Genomic DNA, 19,874 nt, shown 5'->3' on the forward strand with positions numbered 1-19,874 from the left:
GAGGACAAGAGAATACCAACGATTCCGGCGATTAAACACTCAATTATCTGGATTATTAATGTTGTGGATTTTATTATTTTTCATGTTAATTCAATGTTTCAGTACGCTGTAAATGATCCTATATTTCATTCAGATTATTACATTGTGATTGTTTATCCTTAGAAGAAGAGTGAAGGGTGAAAGCAGGGGGTACGCTGATTATGACAGACAGACAGAAGGACAGGAGTGAGTGAGTCAGGAGAAAGAAGAGGGATGGATGAATGATGGTGATAAAGAGGAGAGGAACTCCATTAAGCGCAGGACGGATGAATAAACAGACAAATGAAAAGATCGGGGGAGCGAGGAGGCTGTTCCTTTCTTCTCTTTTCAGAGAGCAGACGAAAGGAGCAGAGGAACGTCGTCTGTCTCATTAATCTATTCATGTCTTTATCACAGCCAGAGAGAGCGTGTGCGCGAGTGCGCATGTGTGTGTGTGTGTGTGTGTGTGCGCTCGTCTGTGGGTGGATGAACGGACCGACGGACGAGTGGTGGTAGAAAAGGCTGGATCTTGGATGGATGACAGAGCGGTGGGCGGGCGGGTGGAGAGGGACGAATTAGACGGATCATGATGCGAATCGAAAAATGAACAGGAGAATTATTGTTCAAATCGATAGAGAGATAGGTTAGAATAGATCGATGATGGAGATAAATGAAAGGATGACTTGACAGACTATGAGACAGGACTGTCCGAAGTAACTATACTAAGTACAGTAACATGCACACACACATATAATTATAAAAGGGTGTGTGTGTGTGTGTGTGTGTGTGTGTGCGTGCGTGCGTGCGTGCGTGCGTGCAGTCTGTGCACAGCTGCCTCTGAGTGTGTGCGTCTATTGTTCATATTAAGCATGGGTTGTCTGGTTGAAGAAAGCTGTCCTGGACCTTGTGGCTGACGTGTTACTGGTCGCCAAGAAGCTGCAACGTGTGACTATGGGCTTCATGGACACATTGTCCTCCAGTGTAATATTATGTCCTGGATGAAGGGAAGCTCCCAACATACAGTATACCACCCTCTGCAGTGCTTTGTTGTGGTTGAGGTCGGACAATGCCGTTAATTCCCACTTCCCGGCGGGGCAGTGACGCATCCAAGAAGGTCCATAAGATCTTGTGGGCCTTCTTCTAAACCGCTTGCGGTGATAAGGTGACCACCGTTTGGTTGGTAAAAAGCACACCCGTGTGAACCGAGTGGTGCAACTCTCCTCTCTCTCTCTCTCTCTCTCTCTCTCTCATTAGCAGGCAACAGTGCAGCACTGTCTCTCTCTCTCTCTCTCTCTCTGTTTCTGGCACAACAGCGCCCCCTACTGGTACTCGTACTGGTGCTCATTAACGTCACATATAGGTGAACCAACACATAGGTGAACACGGACATTGCTGTTCCTTGGAGTGGTTGCTGCACCACTCAAAAACAGAGAGATGTGTTTTTGGGTGAGCGGTGAGTTGCGTGTATCACCTGGAGTATGAATTGGCGTTAATTAGAAGGGGCATTGCCGTGCCTTTTTTTTTTTTTACTCGTCCCAGATGGGTTCCTCAGTGATGTGAACGCAGAGGAACATGATTGACACAGCAGTGACACACAGGAGGACAGAAGAGAAGAGTGTGTGTTTAAATTACTAATTCTGCCGGCAAATACACACAAAAGCTTACACACACACACACACACACACACACACACACACACACACACACACACACACACACACACACACCAGGATCTAACCTTCTCTTCGAATGACGGTACTAGCGTTCTTTCTTTCTTCTGAAATGTTTTCCTTCATTATGCTAATGAAAGAAAAGGCGCTTCCTCCTGACCATCTCCTGTTTATTCTTATTCTTAGCCTTTTCTTTTCTCTTCACCTTCCTCCCCTCTCAGCCCCCGTGGGGGTTGGGGAGGGGGGGGGGGGGGGGGGGGGGGAGCCTTTACTTCTCTGAGAGGACAGAAAGAAACTTAATCTTTCTATTGAATCAGGAGCTCCCTCTGCTCAGAGTCCACTTGTATTTTACTCGGTGCCAAATCCCCCCCCCCACACACACACACACACACACACACACACACACACACACACACACACACACACACACACACACACACACACACACCTACCCACCCAAATCACACATTTACACACAAACTAATTCACACACACACACACACACCTACCCACCCAAATCACACATTTACACACAAACTAATTCACGCGCGCGTGTGCACACACACACACACACACACGCGTGCACACACACACACACACACACCTACCCACCCAAATCACACATTTACACGCATACTAATTCACACGCACGCACGCCCACACACACACCAATCACACGATTCAAATCAAATCCATTACCACACACACACACACACAGGCATCTCCCTCCAACTGTGTCCTCCTCCCACACTAACAGATGGCTTTCTTCCTATACTTCCCGTTTAGTTAATTGTATTTAGCTTCTTATAAAATCCATGTCTTTAATCATTCAATTAGCAGACCCACTTCTGTGTCCCCATTGAGACAAATCGAAATGTACGTACCGATATCTACTGTTTCTATGCTGTTTAGTAGTGTCTAGTGTGTGTGTGTGTGTGTGTGTGTGTGTGTGCGTGTAATGCTCATGCGTACGCACATACACACAATTATAATCATAAAAGGACAGCTGCCTGTGTGTGGGATAGAAATATATAACGTGTGGTCTGTTTGTAGGGTGCTGTGTGTGTGTGTGTGTGTGTGTGTGTGTGTGTGTGTGTGTGTGTGTGTGTGTGTGTATCTGTGTCTGTATTTGAGTGAACTTGCAGCTTGTGGCTCCATTCTGTCTCCAACCTGGTCCCTCCTCTTCTCATTTTTCTCCCCCTCTTCTCCTCTCTTTGCCTTCATCATTCTGTCTAAGTGGATGGAGCCTCAGGCATATACTTTATTCAACTCTCCAGCTCTTCATCACCACCTAAAACTATTATCTTGTGTTCTATCTTTACATGGATAGCTACAACTTGAAGGACAGACACGATAGAAACGGTTTAGTTGAGCATGCTGCAAAGCTATACCGTTATGAAACAGTTGTCAGGTAGCTGCATGTGAATTTGCCCACCAGAGGGTGCTGAAAACAACAAATGCAGGTCAACTTTTTTGCACTGGTGTGAGTGCATCTACACTCATCAAGAGAAGAACCACAGTGAAATGCACTCATGCAACCAACGCTGTTTTTAAGTGTGGCCCCCAGGCCCCTGCATGCTGTAATAGTGCAAAAGCATGTGGGGCGTGCGTGTAAGAAAGAGGTATTACAGTCATACAGTATGAGCCTCTGATATTTCACATGGCTCTCCGGACTGATAATGTCTGACAATGAATACCATAAAGATATTGTTTAAAAAAATACTTAGAAGGTGGGACATTTTGTCTAGACTTTTAAACAGGCACGTCGTTGTTAATGCAGTCTAAACTATTTTCTCTGAATCTAATAACAAAAGATGTTCCTTTGTGTGGTACAGCAGCTGCTCTGCTCTGCTTTATTGAATCAAACATGATCTGCAGTGGTACTGGAGCCAGTTACTAGTACTACACTGCTGCTACCCTGGTACTGTGCTGGTACTGTGCTGGTTCTATACTATAGTACAGTCAGGGACGTGCACACATATAAATCAAAGGGGGCTCGAGCCCCTGCCCTTTTACCCGTCTGTAAAACTGCCGCCCCTTTCCAGACCACGAATGCAGCGTTTACTACACGGTGAAAGAAATGCAAATGCCACTCCTTTCCATGCCATGCCGGAAGGCAGCGTTCATGAGAATTGCTTTTTTCCCCGAAGTCTCCTGAACGTGAACACATGTATTTTGCGCTGAACAAATTTGTTTAGAAATCCTGTCGTACACACCTGCATCTCCACTAGCTAAAGAGTGCTCGTTTGCACGGATCTGAAACGCACCAATTGAGACGATCAAAACACACTCAAAGGACCACATTCAAACACACACACACACACACACACACACACACACACACACACACACTGGTGTTTGTGTGTGTGTGTGTGTGTGTGCACACAAGCAGAAAACCGTGTAGTGGGCAGACAAACTAAGTGAAGTGTTTTATGCCTTCCTTTGCACGCATGCATGCATGCACCTACCCACCCACCCACCCGCATGCACGCACACACACACACACACACACACACACACACACACACGCACACACACACACACACACACACACACACACACACACACACACACACACACACACACACACACAGAGAGAGCTTCTTTCATATCCGTGTACTCATTCTCTGAAAGGATGCTCTAGTTTCAACACATTAGCTCGGGATCAATATAATGCACGTCATTAACACGCTAACAACGTTTATACTCTTTTCCTGTTTCCGCAAAGAGTGTTTTTTATCCGTTTTAGGACTTGAGTTGTCTCTAATTTCCTGGCTTCTTCCTCCTCATGAAACTACTAGTATGGTTATTGTAACGCAGTTCTGTTACTGTACCACTAGTATTATAGGCCCATCAGGCCCACCTTTTGTGCAATGCATTTTGATAGCATATTTGGCTCCGGGTGTAGAAGACAGAGTCAAGCGTATGAAAATGGGACTGACGTTCAAAATTGTAAGTGCAGCTCTGCCCTCCATGTCTACAGTACCCATGCACTTACTGTACTTCACTTGACTAATTACCCATAAAAAAAAAAGTGAGCTACAACCGCAACACTAGAGGGAGCGTGAACAATGATCCGGGGGCACCCACTTTTATAGTTACAAATATGGGCAAATTCACCTTCCACAGCACTGCCACTCCAGGTGTGGAATGCCCTGAGTCCGGGCCTGACCCCCTTCCGTCCAAAAAAAGAAAATCACTGGCTTACTTTAAAACGGGCCTGAAAACTCACCTGTCAGCACGTCAACAGGAGGTAATCGCATTCCGGGGGTCTCCAGCCCAAAAACGTTGAGAACCCCTGTTCTTTCTATACCCACTAGTACCGTGTTGTTATAGGCAGTTCATGGATGGATGGATGGATGATATTATTTTGTCATTGAACACAAGTGTACAACAAAGAAAACTAGAGTTCTCAACACGCCGGGAAATTAAGTCCCGGCCCTACCTGCAGGGCCCTCATCAAACCCTGTACACTCAAGACACTGCCCCCGCTATCAGTATCACCCTTAGATATGGAGCTGACCCGTTCTGACATGTTGATCTGACCCCCCCATGCCAAAGGGCCAGCGCTCGCTCAGCAGTCTGCCGTCACCCAGGCGGATGAGTGCACCCAACCTCGCCCTCGTCTCACTGGCATATCTCTATAGCCTGAGCCTCACATTGTAATTAATCCGGACCATGTTGAGTTTTATTCCCCTAGAGATCCTATAGAACATAAACCTTATTTATGTTCTTCATTTCTACCCTGTCAAAATACTTGACCGTGTGTGTGTAGCTCTGTAAGACTTTCATTTAACTCCTATAACTTCTCTGCCTTGTATTAAATGCTGGTTTCATGGTTAAACCTCAACCTCCAGAAATATCTTTCAATTGTGTCTCCTTCCACCTCCTCTACCACAGTGTTTTAATTGCCCCGTTTTCTTTTTTTCTTTTCTTCTTTCACTTGGCGAGTCATGGAGACACCCATGGCCTCATCGCTCCCGCACACAGCCGACAGAGACATTCAGAGTGAAGCCTCTTAAAAAAATAAAAAGACGAGGAAACACCTCAAGGCCCTCCTATTAAAAAACGAAATAAAAGTCATCGTGTCCGTGCATGTCTCGACACACAACCATATACGCCCACGCGTGTAATCATGTAATACCCCCTGAACCACAGTGCAAAGTCATATATGTTACAGAGACGGAAAGCGAGTGGGATATGCCTCGACGTACTGTGATTTCAGTCCCTCGGGGGACAGATGAACTGATGCGTGCAAGGAACCACTCAGTGGGACTTTTCTTTCCCATACTGGCTAGCTGTCACGTTAATGTTCACTTATTCTCTTACTAATGCTCCTCTCCTGCTCTAGTCTCCTCTCTCCATCTCTGCTGCTCTGCTGCTGGCCTGTCTGTCTACCCTTAGTGACCTCACGCAGACAGTTCAGTCGGCTTCCTTTTACTCTGGGACTAAAACCTGCCCTGTGAACGTCTCCTGTGATTGTGATTTAGTTTGAATTATTCTGGTAGCTATAGAGCACCGAAGTCTGACGTCTTTTTGTACCTTTTATTTGCATTTGGGTTTTAGATCGCCTCATATAAGGATTGTGTTTGAAAAATAAACATATCATCCCGCCCGGCCGTTTCACTGAATATGGATATGAAGAATCAACTGACTGAGAGAAAACGCTATTGTTACTGCTGCTGAATTAGTAGACTGTATCATATATGAGTGACGGACTGTCGCAAACGATACAGAGACACCTCCCTGACAATAACTATAAGACAGCTAGTTTATTTTTGGACCACAGTGCTTATATGAAACGATTTTAAGAGGACCCCCCATGTTATTCTCCATAGAGAAATTACTTCCGTGAACCAGGCAGAACCAGGGGATGAGCGAGTGACATCAGGCCTGCGGCGCTCTATGGGAAGAAACCCAGTTTAATGAGCTGTGCACCAGTCTTAAATGTGCACTAACTAACCTAAGCTAACCTTAAAACGAATGTATACACATTCATCCTGTCCCCACCTTCTACACACAGGGCTGGATACAAGAGATTTGAAAGAGAACCAGTAGATGGCAGCAATATCAACACTTTATGCCTTTAATTTCAGTTTTGTGATATTTTACCATGTATGAAGCTAAAGCGTATGAGAGTATAAAGCGTAATATGTTCACAGCTTCAAAAAACAAAGTTTGGAGTTTTATTTACTCTTTAAAGATTAAAACAACGACATGTCTGCTGGCGCTTTTTGGCTTTTTCTGCCTTTATTGATAGGTTGAAAGTAATTAACAGGAAATGGGGAGAGATATGGGGGGGGGGGGGGTGGGGGGGAACACATGGCAGCCGTTGGGATCGGTAGTCAAACCCACGGCACGCCGTCAGGCTGGCTCGGCAGCCTAGGTGCCCAGACAGTTGAGCTAACCCCCTATGGGGCCACAAATGCTAGTCTATACGTAGATTGCGTGTTGTTTAAAACTTTAGGCAGATGGCAAGGTTTGTTAGCTATACGTTCATGCCTCTTACTCTGATCTTGCACTTTTGTAAGTCACTCTGGATCAAAGCATACTGTATACTAAAATGCCTAAATTGTCTTGCAGATAAATGTATGATGGACACATTGTGTTACCATGGAAATGTGATTTATAATATCAATGGCATTCTAATACTTACAGTGATGAAGCATATTTCATTTGAGCTTGGCTGAGGTTGGAATAAAGCTGTGTGCATGTGCGCGCGTGTACAGTACGCACGTGCGTGTGCGTACACTGACTCCTACCTGGCTGTGGTTCAGCTGTTAGATCATGTCTTTCTCTGTCTCCTACACTGTACTTCAAAGGGATGTTTAGGTAATATCACATCTGCTCTGCATATTTCATAAGCTGCTAAATATTGATATGGTACTGGATGAGAAGCACCTCTCTCTCTCTCTCTCTCTCTCTCTCTCTCTCTCTCTCTTTGATGACTATTTCAGTTGAAATATGATCCTTTACAGTACATGCATGCTGCTCATTGTAATTAACACGCCATTGAGCATTGTGTGTGTGTGTGTGTGTGTGTGTGTGTGTGTGTGTGTGTGTGTGTGTGTGTGTGTGTGTGTGTGTGTGTGTGTGTGTGTGTGTGTGCGTGTGCGTGTGCCTGTGCGTGTGACTAGTGCACATGACAGCTGTCATCATGTTCTTGTCAAACTGGTTCCACTAACATCAAGATCCAGCATGAGAGAGTATACATGTGTGTGTGTGCGTGTGGGGGGGGAGAGAGAGGGAGAGAGAGACAGAGACAGAGTTTTTACTCTTCTATCTCACCTTACTCTCATCTCCCCTCTCTTCTTCACTAGTCTCTCAACCTCCTACTCAAGTAGTGGTGCATTGACTTTACTTGAGTGTTTGCCTTTTTGTGATACTTTAAACTTGTACTACTCACCACATTGCATAGTATAGAGACTCAGAGGCTGACGGCTTTAGTTAGTAGTTACCTTGCAGATTTAGATTATTAAAGGGACTTTCTATGTGTACAATATGTGTTTTTTGTATATTTTAGTCAAGGCGCAATGTTCATGACCACAATTTGTCATGAAAATGTGGTCTCACTTCCTTCCTGAACTACAAGTCACACCTCCACAGTGCACTAAATTGTAGGAATTCAAGCAATCCAGTCAAACACACAGAATTTTTCTGGCCATATAGGGTGCAAATTTCAAATTGTGCTACTGTTATCTACTATACAAATACTATTAACATTGAGTGACTGCAGTTTCTTCCCGTGGTGAAATATCCCTTTAACATGCATTATCCACTTAAACCATAATGTTATACTTCAGACTAAGCGTTGCATTGCGATGCGTTGTTGTGAGTTTGTAGTTTATAGATCAGAAAGTTTCATTTTTGTTGTACTTGCTTTGGCATCTATAAATACATGTTTAATATATTTACTTTTGTACTTTTACACATTTTAAATACAGGACTTTTACAAGTAAAAGTGGTATTGCTAGCTGCACTGTATGCAACGTTCCTATTCTACACCGTATTGGAACCTGGTTTCCTGCGCAAGTGCTAAAATGTTTACCATTGGGAGACATGACCTTTGACACAATCTAAGTGTCTCGGTAGGAGAGCAGGGAGAGACTAAATACAAGTTCTATTGCCTCTCCCTTAATTCCTTTCTTTCCACACCTATAGGCTTTCTCCCTCCTTCATTTCAGTCATGAAGTCTTTACTTGTATACTTCTTAAGAGTAGAAGTATTGTATTGTATTTTGGGGGTGATCATGCGTTGTGCAGGCTATAGGTTTGGGAGAGCTTTTGTCTGTTTGTGTGGCTTGCATTCGTATTGTACTGTTCTGTGTATATAGATATTTTATATACATTTGTGTTAAAGGGACACGTCACCCTTTTTGCTAAAAAATATATGTTAATGACATTTAGGAGCTTTAGAACACTTTCCTGGGGGTCTTCATGTGTGTAATATGTGGTTTTAGATATTTTAGATTGATTGTAGCAGTAAGCACAGTGTCTGATGTCATGGACACTGGTCTCACTACTTTCCTGGACTACAATTCCCATAATGCTTTGGTGCACTGCTCCTCCTTGTGGATAGGGGGAAGGGCTGTCTTACTGAGACAACATGTGGTCCAGGAAGGAAGTGATCCCAGTGTCCATGACATCAGAGACACCGGGCTCACTGCTACAATCTAAAATATCTAAAACCACATATTAAACACATAAAGACCACCAGGAAAGTGTTCTAAAACTTCTAAACGTCATTAACATATATCTTTTTGCAAAAAGGGTGAAGTGTCCCTTTAAGGCCCACTCGAAAACACGATGATGTATCGGAAGGGGGTTTGGACTGTAACGCTCCCCCCACACTCCACACAAGGTCTGACCCTGTCTTCTTCTTCTTCTTTGTGTTTCCAGCCGTTCCATCCCATGGTGAACCTGGTGTGCAGTCCAGACGTGAGGATGTTCCTGTGTGCGCTGTATGCGCCCGTGTGCACCGAGTATGGCCGCGTGTCTCTGCCCTGCCGGGCACTCTGCAGAAGAGCCAAAGAGGACTGTTACTCACTGATGGAGATGTTTGGCGTCACCTGGCCGGACGAGATAGAGTGCAACAGGTGTGTGTGTGTGTGTGTGTGTGTGTGTGTGTGTGTGTGTGTGTGTGTGTGTGTGTGTTGCGCGCGCGCGCAACAGAGGTACATACTAGTGCATCCCAATGTATGAATGAATGTCATCATCATCATTTTTCGACTGCGGTCGAGATCATGTATTTCACAATGCCACGCCAGACTTCCCGGTCCTTCATTACCATCCCCTGCAGTTCCTGCTTAACTGATGCATAAGTGTGTCCCTATAGCGATGACATCAGGGAACGACAGTTTTCTACCTCTGGTCTGCTTTGACCAGAAGAGTTCTCCATTATGCTATGATGACTCAGAGTCTCGGACGTATATCGTAATGGGTCGGATCGGCGGTGCAACGGCGGTGCAAGGTGTGAGCGGGCTCTTTGGCGTTTTTAAAACACATCTAGGCCTGAAAAAACGTTCGCTCTGAAAGAATATATATTCAAAGATCTGTGCCGCATTTTTACGATTTCTTCAAAAATAGCAGACCTACACGAGGTCGTGAGCTTGTAGATCTGCTATTTTTCAATAGCTAAATTATAACGTAATGCTTATAGTTAAAACACCAAAATTGCTGCAACATTCAAAAGCATAATCCTAATCCTCGATACTTAATCTCACCATGTAACTACTTTTCAAACTGTTGATGTTTTGCACTTCTAATGGCTTAACCCATTCTGAACGAGGAACCCTTTTAGTGCAGCGCTACAAGCTTGTAGATCTGCTATATATTCTTTTTTTATCGTGAAAATGTGGTGCAAATCTTTACATTTATATTCTTTCAGAGCATTTTTAACTCAAATCTTTGCTTCAGATGGGGGTCCGCTATACCAAATACAAATAATTCCGGGGGTCCTTGACATGGAAAGGTTGAGAACCACTGACATAGAAACGTGGGTTTTTCAGAAAACTGTTTAGAATTTAGAAGCCTTTCCCCCCCCCCCCCCCAAATTGGCCTCAGGTCTAAAATGGCTTAAACGTGTTGAATAATTCCGATCCACTGTAGTGGTATAGTGTTGAGTGGGTCTGTTCAAAGGGATCTGTTTCTATCCCGTATACTGCTTGTGTTGGACCCACGCCAGATCCACAGCATCTCCTCCGTCTCGCACTCCCTCACAACCCCCCCCCCCCCCCTTCTCTTTTAAATTCACCCCCCCCCCCCTTCTCCTCTTCCCTCATTCCTTCCAATGGTGTACATTTACTCGAGTATACCTTTTGTACTGTATTGTGTATTTTTCCACCACTTCTTCCTCCCTCCCTCCCTCCCTGCCTCCTATCTTTTCTCATCTCTGACACTTGGACTCTTTATCTTTATACCCCTCTGGGGCCTTAATGTGCTCAGCAATCTAAGATCAGATATAAAGTAATTATCCTCGCTCTCGGGCAGAAACCTTGTATCTACAATCTTTCTACTTTTCGTGTTTTCTTTGGTCACTTGATGCCATCATTCCGTCATACAAGGGTATCGAGATGTTTTTTTTTTTTTTTTGCTGATCCAAACACAACTATTTTCACTATTTGTGAACTTTTTTTTTTGTTCCATTTTCCTGTAAAGTAATTAATGGTTTTAAACATGCAGGGTTTCCGCCCCAACAACGACGAGACTTTATGTATGTGTATCCAGTGTTGTTTTGTCGACTAAAACTACGACGAAAAATGTCCGTCACTGACGAAAACTAAATGGAAACAAAATGAAAACTAGAAAATTTGCAATTTAAAAGAGTGTGGTTGCCGCAGTGTCTTACATATGCCCCTCCCACTAATATTGCCAGCCAATTACAATTTCAAGTCACACGTTAGATCATGTGTAAGTAATTCGGAGGGGATTTAACCCCCAAAATTCATGTTTTTGCGACAAACGGTAAAGGGCCCCAGCACGAAAAGCTACTATACGGCCTGTTTTGAAGCCGAATATACAAAATATATTTTGACACTACTTTTCTTTCACTTAAAGGAGGAAACTGACTGGCAAAAAGATACAAAAAGAGAGAACTATGACTCATTTCGACTTCGTGTTGACATATCCGTGGTGCATATCCAGCTTGGTCATATACTTCTCTTTTTTTTTGACGTTTTGTTAACTCATCCTCCTGCCGTTAACCCAGTGGTGGAAAGTAAATAAGTACATTTACTCAAATACTGTACTTAAGTACAATTTTGAGGTATTTGTACTTTACTTGACTTTATTCAAATTTCCAATACATTTACATCTACTCCACTACATCTCAGAGCCAACATTTGTACTTACTAAAACTTACTAATATACAAAAGATATTTTGACACTACTTTTCTTTCACTTAAAGGAGGAAACTGATGACAAAAATATACAAAAAGAGAGAACTATGACTCATTTCGACTTCATGTTGACATATCCGTGGTGCAGTAGATCATATCATGCATGGAGATGCGGTCCGGTCCCATTTAGACCTGAAGACATTTCTGCAAATGTCAGTTTTCTGAAAAGCCTATATGTTTCTATGTCAGTCATTCTTAAAGTTTTTCATGTCAAGGACCCCAAAAATATATGTAATTGAAAATATGTTGTTCCAGGGACCCCCCATGAAGCAAAGATTGAGTTAAAAACGATCGCTCTGACAGAATATATATATATTCAAAGATTTGCACCACATTTTCACGATTTTTCAAAAATAGCAGACCTACAAGCTCGTAGCGTGGCACTCGGTGCCTCGTTATGAGCTTGTAGATCTGCTATTTTTCAATAGCTAAAGTATAACATACATCTTATAACACCAATATACTACAGTACTATGCTGCATGAATAAACATACAATTTGATAGCATATTACAGTAGAATAGATCACCCAGGTTTTATGGTTTTTCAATCCCCCACACGTGTGCGTGTTGCAACACTTAAAATGTAGAATATGACATTTTAACGGTAATATCGTATCGATATCGCAATATTTGGCATAAATACAGAGATTTGAATTACGGAAGTTTACGGAATGTATTGTAGTCGATAGGGCTCGCGTGAGTACATGACCACGTGACCGGGCTGTTTTCTGCCCCCTCAACGTCGCAACTCTGTCTATACTCTGGCATCCAAACGTACTAGTGTGTGGGAATAGGGATAGGGTGGGCTGGCTGGGTTCATGACTTGACTACCGCGGCCTGAATGATTCAGCCCTGCAGCCCTGCTGTGAGATATGATCTGGACAACAGATGTCAATATGAAGTTGAGGATAACATTGACCACTTCTCTCCTTTCTTTTGTAATCTTTGTTTGCTTGGTCATATACTTCTCTCTTTGTTGACGTTTTGTTAACTCATCCTCCTGCCGTTAACCCAGTGGTGGAAAGTAAATAAGTACATTTACTCAAATACTGTACTTAAGTACAATTTTGAGGTATTTTTACTTTACTTGACTTTATTCAAATTTCCAATACATTTACATCTACTCCACTACATCTCAGAGCCAACATTTGTACTTACTAAAACTTACTAATATACAAAAGATATTTTGACACTACTTTTCTTTCACTTAAAGGAGGAAACTGATGACAAAAAGATACAAAAAGAGAGAACTATGACTCATTTCGACTTCATGTTGACATATCCGTGGTGCAGTAGATCATATCATGCATGGAGATGCGGTCCGGTCCCATTTAGACCTGAAGACATTTCTGCAAATGTCAGTTTTCTGAAAAGCCTATATGTTTCTATGTCAGTCATTCTTAAAGTTTTTCATGTCAAGGACCCCAAAAAATATATGTAATTGAAAATATGTTGTTCCAGGGACCCCCCATGAAGCAAAGATTGAGTTAAAAACGATCGCTCTGACAGAATATATATATTCAAAGATTTGCACCACATTTTCACGATTTTTCAAAAATAGCAGACCTACAAGCTCGTAGCGTGGCACTCGGTGCCTCGTTATGAGCTTGTAGATCTGATATTTTTCAATAGCTAAAGTATAACATACATCTTATAACACCAATATACTACAGTACTATGCTGCATGAATAAACATACAATTTGATAGCATATTACAGTAGAATAGATCACCCAGGTTTTATGGTTTTTCAATCCCCCACACGTGTGCGTGTTGCAACACTTAAAATGTAGAATATGACATTTTAACGGTAATATCGTATATCGTATCGATATCGCAATATTTGGCATAAATACAGAGATTTGAAATACGGACGTTTACGGAATGAATTGTAGTCGATAGGGCTCGCGTGAGTACATGACCACGTGACCGGGCTGTTTTCTGCCCCCTCAACGTCGCAACTCTGTCTATACTCTGGCATCCAAACGTACTAGTGTGTGGGAATAGGGATAGGGTGGGCTGGCTGGGTTCATGACTTGACTACCGCGGCCTGAATGATTCAGCCCTGCAGCCCTGCTGTGAGATATGATCTGGACAACAGATGTCAATATGAAGTTGAGGATAACATTGACCACTTCTGTGTCTTAGTCATATACTTCTCTCTCCTTTCTTTTGTAATCTTTGTTTGCTTGGTCATATACTTCTCTCTTTGTTGACGTTTTGTTAACTCATCCTCCTGCCGTTAACCCAGTGGTGGAAAGTAAATAAGTACATTTACTCAAATACTGTACTTAAGTACAATTTTTAGGTATTTGTACTTTACTTGACTTTATTCAAATTTCCAATACATTTACATCTACTCCAGTACATCTCAGAGCCAACATTTGTACTTTTACTCCACTACAATTATTTGAAAACTTTAGTTACTAGTTACTTTGGACATTTACATTTTGACTAGAAAAACATAGATTACTGTAACCACTTCAACCCTATATACATTTCGACCATTTGAAAATAGCTGATCTACAAGCTCACGATGCGTCGCGATGCATTGTGTTGCGACCTCTCTTTTCTATTCAAATATGAATATAAACTAGTAGAATTATTATAAGTATTTTAAGAAATGCAATGTGTGGTTGCCGCAGTCAATAGGCCCCTCCCACTCATTTTCCCAGCCAATTACAATGTCACGTCACCCCTGTGATCATGCATAACTACTTCGGAGGAGATTTATCTCCCAAAATAGAAACAAATAAAGAGCGTGTGTGCAACAGTACATGTATACGTGCATGCACTAGGCTATATTTCCTCCGTGTCGGGATGGTGAGCTCTTCACAGCCCGTTTGTCTTTCATTAAAAAAACGTTGATATTAGCCTATAAACACTCGTGGTTCTCTCATGTAAAAATCTCCATTATTCCTTAGGAATCTTGCTTTCATTCACTGTATGGTACATGGTTCTATTGTTATCGAATTAAACAATGTCAAAACGAACTTGTATGTCCGGGGGTTAGGCGATTCTGGGAACATTACGCATGGATTGCCAATTTGCCAGTCATTATGGTATCTACTCGCAGTTCCATTCTGATCTGAAAGGTCTAGGTGGGTCTGTTCTTTTGCAGTGCAATAGGAATAATTAACCCAAATGTGACAACGTCATGTCATGTCTATGGTGCCAGCCTGCAGAAATGTAATACCGCACCAGCAGGAAAGAGCACATTCCGTATGTGACGTATCAGCTGACTGGTAAAGAGAATAGTACGGACATGTTGATGGGGTACGTCTCAAACCCTCCTTAAACACTCCCATGACTAATTCAAGGCCGTTTTGCGTTTTGCTTCTTACCATGTCCATAATTGTATTATGACATTGCCCACGACCTCCACCTCTTAAAACTATAATATTATTGGACTCGCTTAATCTAGCCCTATATATATGACTAAAACTCAAATCAAAATGTGCTGCCAAAAACAACACCGTTAATGTGTATCTCTCTTGACTCCTGCAGGTTCCCAGACTGTGACGAGGCCTATCCCCGCGTGGAGGACATGCTGTCCGCCTCGGACCCCACGGACCAGTCGTCCCTGACCGTCCAGCGGGACTACGGCTTCTGGTGCCCCCGGGAGCTGAAGGTGGACCCCGAGCTGGGCTACACCTTCCTGGGCAGGAAGGACTGCTCGGCCCCCTGCCCCTCCATGTTCTTCAGCCGGCAGGAGCTGACGCTCGCCCGCTACGTCATCGGCGTGGTGTCCATCGTCTGCCTGTCGGCGACGCTCTTCACCTTCCTCACGTTCCTCATCGACGTCACCAGGTCAGGACGGGGGTCGCGTTTCATCCTCCTCCTCTCTGGGGGGGTCTGTATATCGACTCGATAACAATGTACGGTGTTATGATGGCTTTCACTTCTAGTGATTTTTACTAGTTGACTAGTTGCCTAGTTTACTAGTCGACTAGTCTAGTTGTTTAACTACCTTTTCTTTTTGTTGTATTTTTTGTATTGGTGACTATAATCTAGCATTCTAGCTGATCTTGAGGACTTCAAAAACGCCTTTTTTCAACTAAACTATAGTACCAACAAGGTCGACTAGTTGAATAATCGACTAGTTGCGTATGAGAAGGCTTTTATAATCAATGACAAGCTCTATTTGTGTAATTTATTAAATCAACTGATCATGCATGTGCACACCTGCATAATAATGCTAATGCTCTAACATGCCTGCTATTACATACTGTACACTATCTCTATATGTACAGTATATAGGCCTATCTTTATTTGCTCTCACTCAACCGCCATCCTCTCTCTCTCTCTCTCTCTCTCATGAGAATGTGCAAAAAATATTTACCCACCTCCTGTAAACCTGTGATTTGTCACATCACAGGTTTACAGGAGTAGTGGGTAAAAGATCATTCTGATTCTAACTTTTCGCAAACAATCACAAAGTCGTGTGTTTTGCGAACATGAAAATGGACTCCCTCCTTCCCAGTCCCCAATCACGACCAACCAACACCAGTTTATAATCCAAATGTACATTTTGGTTTATTTTAATATATTTCTATATATTATTTGATGTATCGCCTTCAGGTTTCGCTACCCTGAACGACCAATCATCTTCTACGCCGTGTGCTACGTCATGGTCTCGCTGGTGTTCTTCCTGGGCTTCCTATTGGAGGACAGGGTGGCGTGCAACGCAGCAAGCCCCGCCCACTTCAGGTCTTCTACCATAACACAGGGTTCTCACAACAAGGTGAGCTCACTTCCTGTCCTCCCAACAGGAAAGCTTTCACGGGAATAATCTGTGCAATTATACGAGGAAGAGTTTTTACATTTTGATACCGTCTCCATATTTCAACCTTTTTGTCGCATAAATGAATGCACTACTTTGACATTGTACGCTTGTAGATCTGCCATTTTTGCTATTGAGATTTATTTTCTTCTTTTTAAGTGAAAATAAATGTCTTTGTAGCCTTTTCATTTCATTTCACTCCATTGTCGCTAGAATATATATTTTTATTTTGCGTGGCTAGCGATGCAGAGCCTGCATGGAGCCAGGGTCTCTGGGTTTTATAAATATTTAACCCCTTTTGGTGTTTTAAGCATTATGTTATACTTTAGATATTGAAAAATAGCAGATCTACAAGCTCATAGCGAGTTTATGAGCTTGTAGGTCTGCTATTGTGAAAATGTAGTGCAAATCTTTGAATATATATTCTTTCAGAGCGAACGTTTTTAACTCATCTTTGTTTCTGGGGGTCCCTGGAACAAACATATTTTCAGATGGGGGTCGGCCAATTAAGTATATTTTTGGGGGTCCTTGACATGAAAATGTATGAGAACGACTGACACAGAAACATGGGATTTTTCAAGAAAACATTTTAGAAGGCATTTGTAGAACCGTCCTCAGGTTCTAAATGGGTTTTGTAATGATAATTTTCCTTCCGTGGGGGCAGCGGTGGCCGAACGGTTTGCGGAGCGGTCTTGATATCGGAAGGTCGCTATAGTTCGTATCCCCGGACCGGCACGTTACAATTACCACCGCTGAAGTGCCCTTGGACAAGGCATTGAACCTCTACCATGAAATGTTCTATGAGCAGGGCCTGGCTGTAAACAAGTTCTTGAGCTTAGTCCAGTTACCCTGGGTAAACATAGTAACTTTCTTTCTTTCTTTCCGTTTGTGTGTGTGTGTGTGTGTGTGTCTCCTTCAGTTCTGCACCCTGTTCTTCATGGTGCTGTACTTCTTCACCATGGCCGGCAGCGTGTGGTGGGTCATCCTCACCATCACCTGGTTCCTGGCCGCCGTGCCCAAGTGGGGCAGCGAGGCCATCGAGAAGAAGGCCCTGCTGTTCCACGCCTGCGCCTGGGGCCTCCCGGGGGCCCTCACCGTCACCCTGCTGGCCCTCAACAAGACGGAGGGCGACGGCATCAGCGGCGTGTGCTTCGTGGGACTGTACGACATGGACGCCCTGCGGTGGTTCGTCCTGGCTCCACTCTGCCTCAACGTGGCTGTGAGTCTCTTATAACCCCTTTTGGCGTTGGTTATACTTTAGCTATTGAAAAATAGCAGATCTACAAGCTCATGTACCACCGAGTTGTATAGGTCTGCTATTTTTGAAAAATCGTAAAAAAATGCGGCAACAAATCTTTGGATATATATTCTTTCAGAGCGAACGTTTTTTTCTTATTTTGATGTCAGGCCTATAGATGGGCTAATCTAGGCCTGGATGGGCTAATCTAGGCCTGCTAACCCATTTTGGTGTTAGCATTACGTTATGCTTTAGCTATTGAAAAATAGCAGATCTACAAGCTCATAGCGTGCCACCGAGTGGCGCGCTACGAGCTTGTATAGGTCTGCTATTTTTGATAGAATCGTGAAAAGTGACATGAAAGTGTTTGAGAACGACTGACATAGAAAAACATCGCTTTTTCAAGAAAACAGTCAGGATTTAGAAGACATTTGCTAAATCGTTCCCGAGGTCAAAATGGGTTAATCTCCTCCTCCTCCTCTTCCTCCTCTTCCTCAGGTGGGCGTGTCCCTGTTGCTGGTGGGGATCGTGGCTCTGAACCGCGTTCGCATGGAGATCCCCCTGGAGAAGGAGAACCAGACCAAGCTGGTCAAGTTCATGATCCGCATCGCCGTGTTCTCCGTGCTCTACCTGGTGCCCCTGCTGACCGTCATCGGCTGCTACCTCTACGAGCACAGCTTCCGGGGCCACTGGGAGACCACCTGGATCCAAGAGAACTGCAAACGATACCACATCCCCTGTCCGTACAAGGTTAGAGAGACACTGAACTCCTCTCACACATCGCTCTCTCTCTCTCTCTCTCTCTCTCTCTCTCTCTCTCTCTCTCTCTCTCTCTGCTATCTGTCCTGTATGTGTGCAGTGTTGTTTTCGTCGACTAAAACTAAGACGAAAAATGTTCGTCGACTACCTTTTTCCACTGAAGAAAACTGAATGGAAACTAAATTAAAACTATGCTATGGTGACTAAAACTAAGACTAAATATACTGACAATTTCGTCAACAAATAAAAACTAGACGTAAAATGTTAGGAAGGGACTAGCTGGACAACAGATCCAGTATTAGTCATTTTACACTTGGTTGCATGCTGAAAATAGCAGATCGCGTTGTGTGCTTGTAGATCGGCTATTTTCAGCAAGTGTAAAATAAGTCAATATGACGGCAACAAGGCTCGCAAAAATACATTTTAGTCGACTAAATCACCTGTAGATTTAGTCGACTAAAATCTTATGACATTTAGTCGACTAAAACTAGACTAATACATTCCAGGTGACAAAAATGTGACTGAGACTAAGTGAAAACTATGACTAAAACTAAAATAGAAATTTGCTGCCAAAAACAACACTGTATGTGTGCATGCCAGTTGTTCTCCAAGTGGAGTTTGTTAACTCCCTGGGGTCGTTGAGGGGGATTCCAGAGGGTCCAATAAAGAATAAAAAACCACTTTGACCCCCTAGGTACATCGCCTGTTTGAAAATAGCAGATCTACAAGCTCACCCAAACTTGTGAGCTTGTAGATCTGCTATTTTTCCAAACTAGATTTTTCAAAATAATCTGGTTCCATTCCCTTCTCTAACCACTGTTTCCTAAACACTTTTTTCATGGGTCCCTTTATTGTTTTGTTTCCTACATGTTCTATTATTTCAAAACATTTCTAAAAACTTTTTAAGAAAAGCAATACATTTCATGAATTAAAAACAATTTCAATAATTTGTTTCAGTTATTTCATGAAGAAAAATGAAAGATATTCCATAAACAAACAAATTATAGAAAATA

The 19,874-nt window shown here is 43.0% G+C and overlaps 1 protein-coding gene across 1 annotated transcript in view; it reads left to right on the plus strand.

Annotated features, from left to right (window-relative positions):
• Positions 1-19,874, plus strand: part of fzd3b (frizzled class receptor 3b) — a 49,396-nt gene that overhangs the window by 18,879 nt on the left and 10,643 nt on the right. The window contains exons 2-6 of the mRNA XM_080763725.1: positions 9,587-9,783; positions 15,590-15,892; positions 16,664-16,826; positions 17,785-18,084; positions 18,601-18,852. Of these exons, the coding sequence (XP_080619851.1) occupies positions 9,587-9,783; positions 15,590-15,892; positions 16,664-16,826; positions 17,785-18,084; positions 18,601-18,852 (1,215 nt within the window). The remainder of the gene's footprint in view (positions 1-9,586; positions 9,784-15,589; positions 15,893-16,663; positions 16,827-17,784; positions 18,085-18,600; positions 18,853-19,874) is intronic.

Source organism: Protomyctophum bolini, assembly GCF_963924005.1.
Source record: "Protomyctophum bolini genome assembly, chromosome: 1".
NCBI classification, from domain to species: Eukaryota; Metazoa; Chordata; class Actinopteri; order Myctophiformes; family Myctophidae; genus Protomyctophum; species Protomyctophum bolini.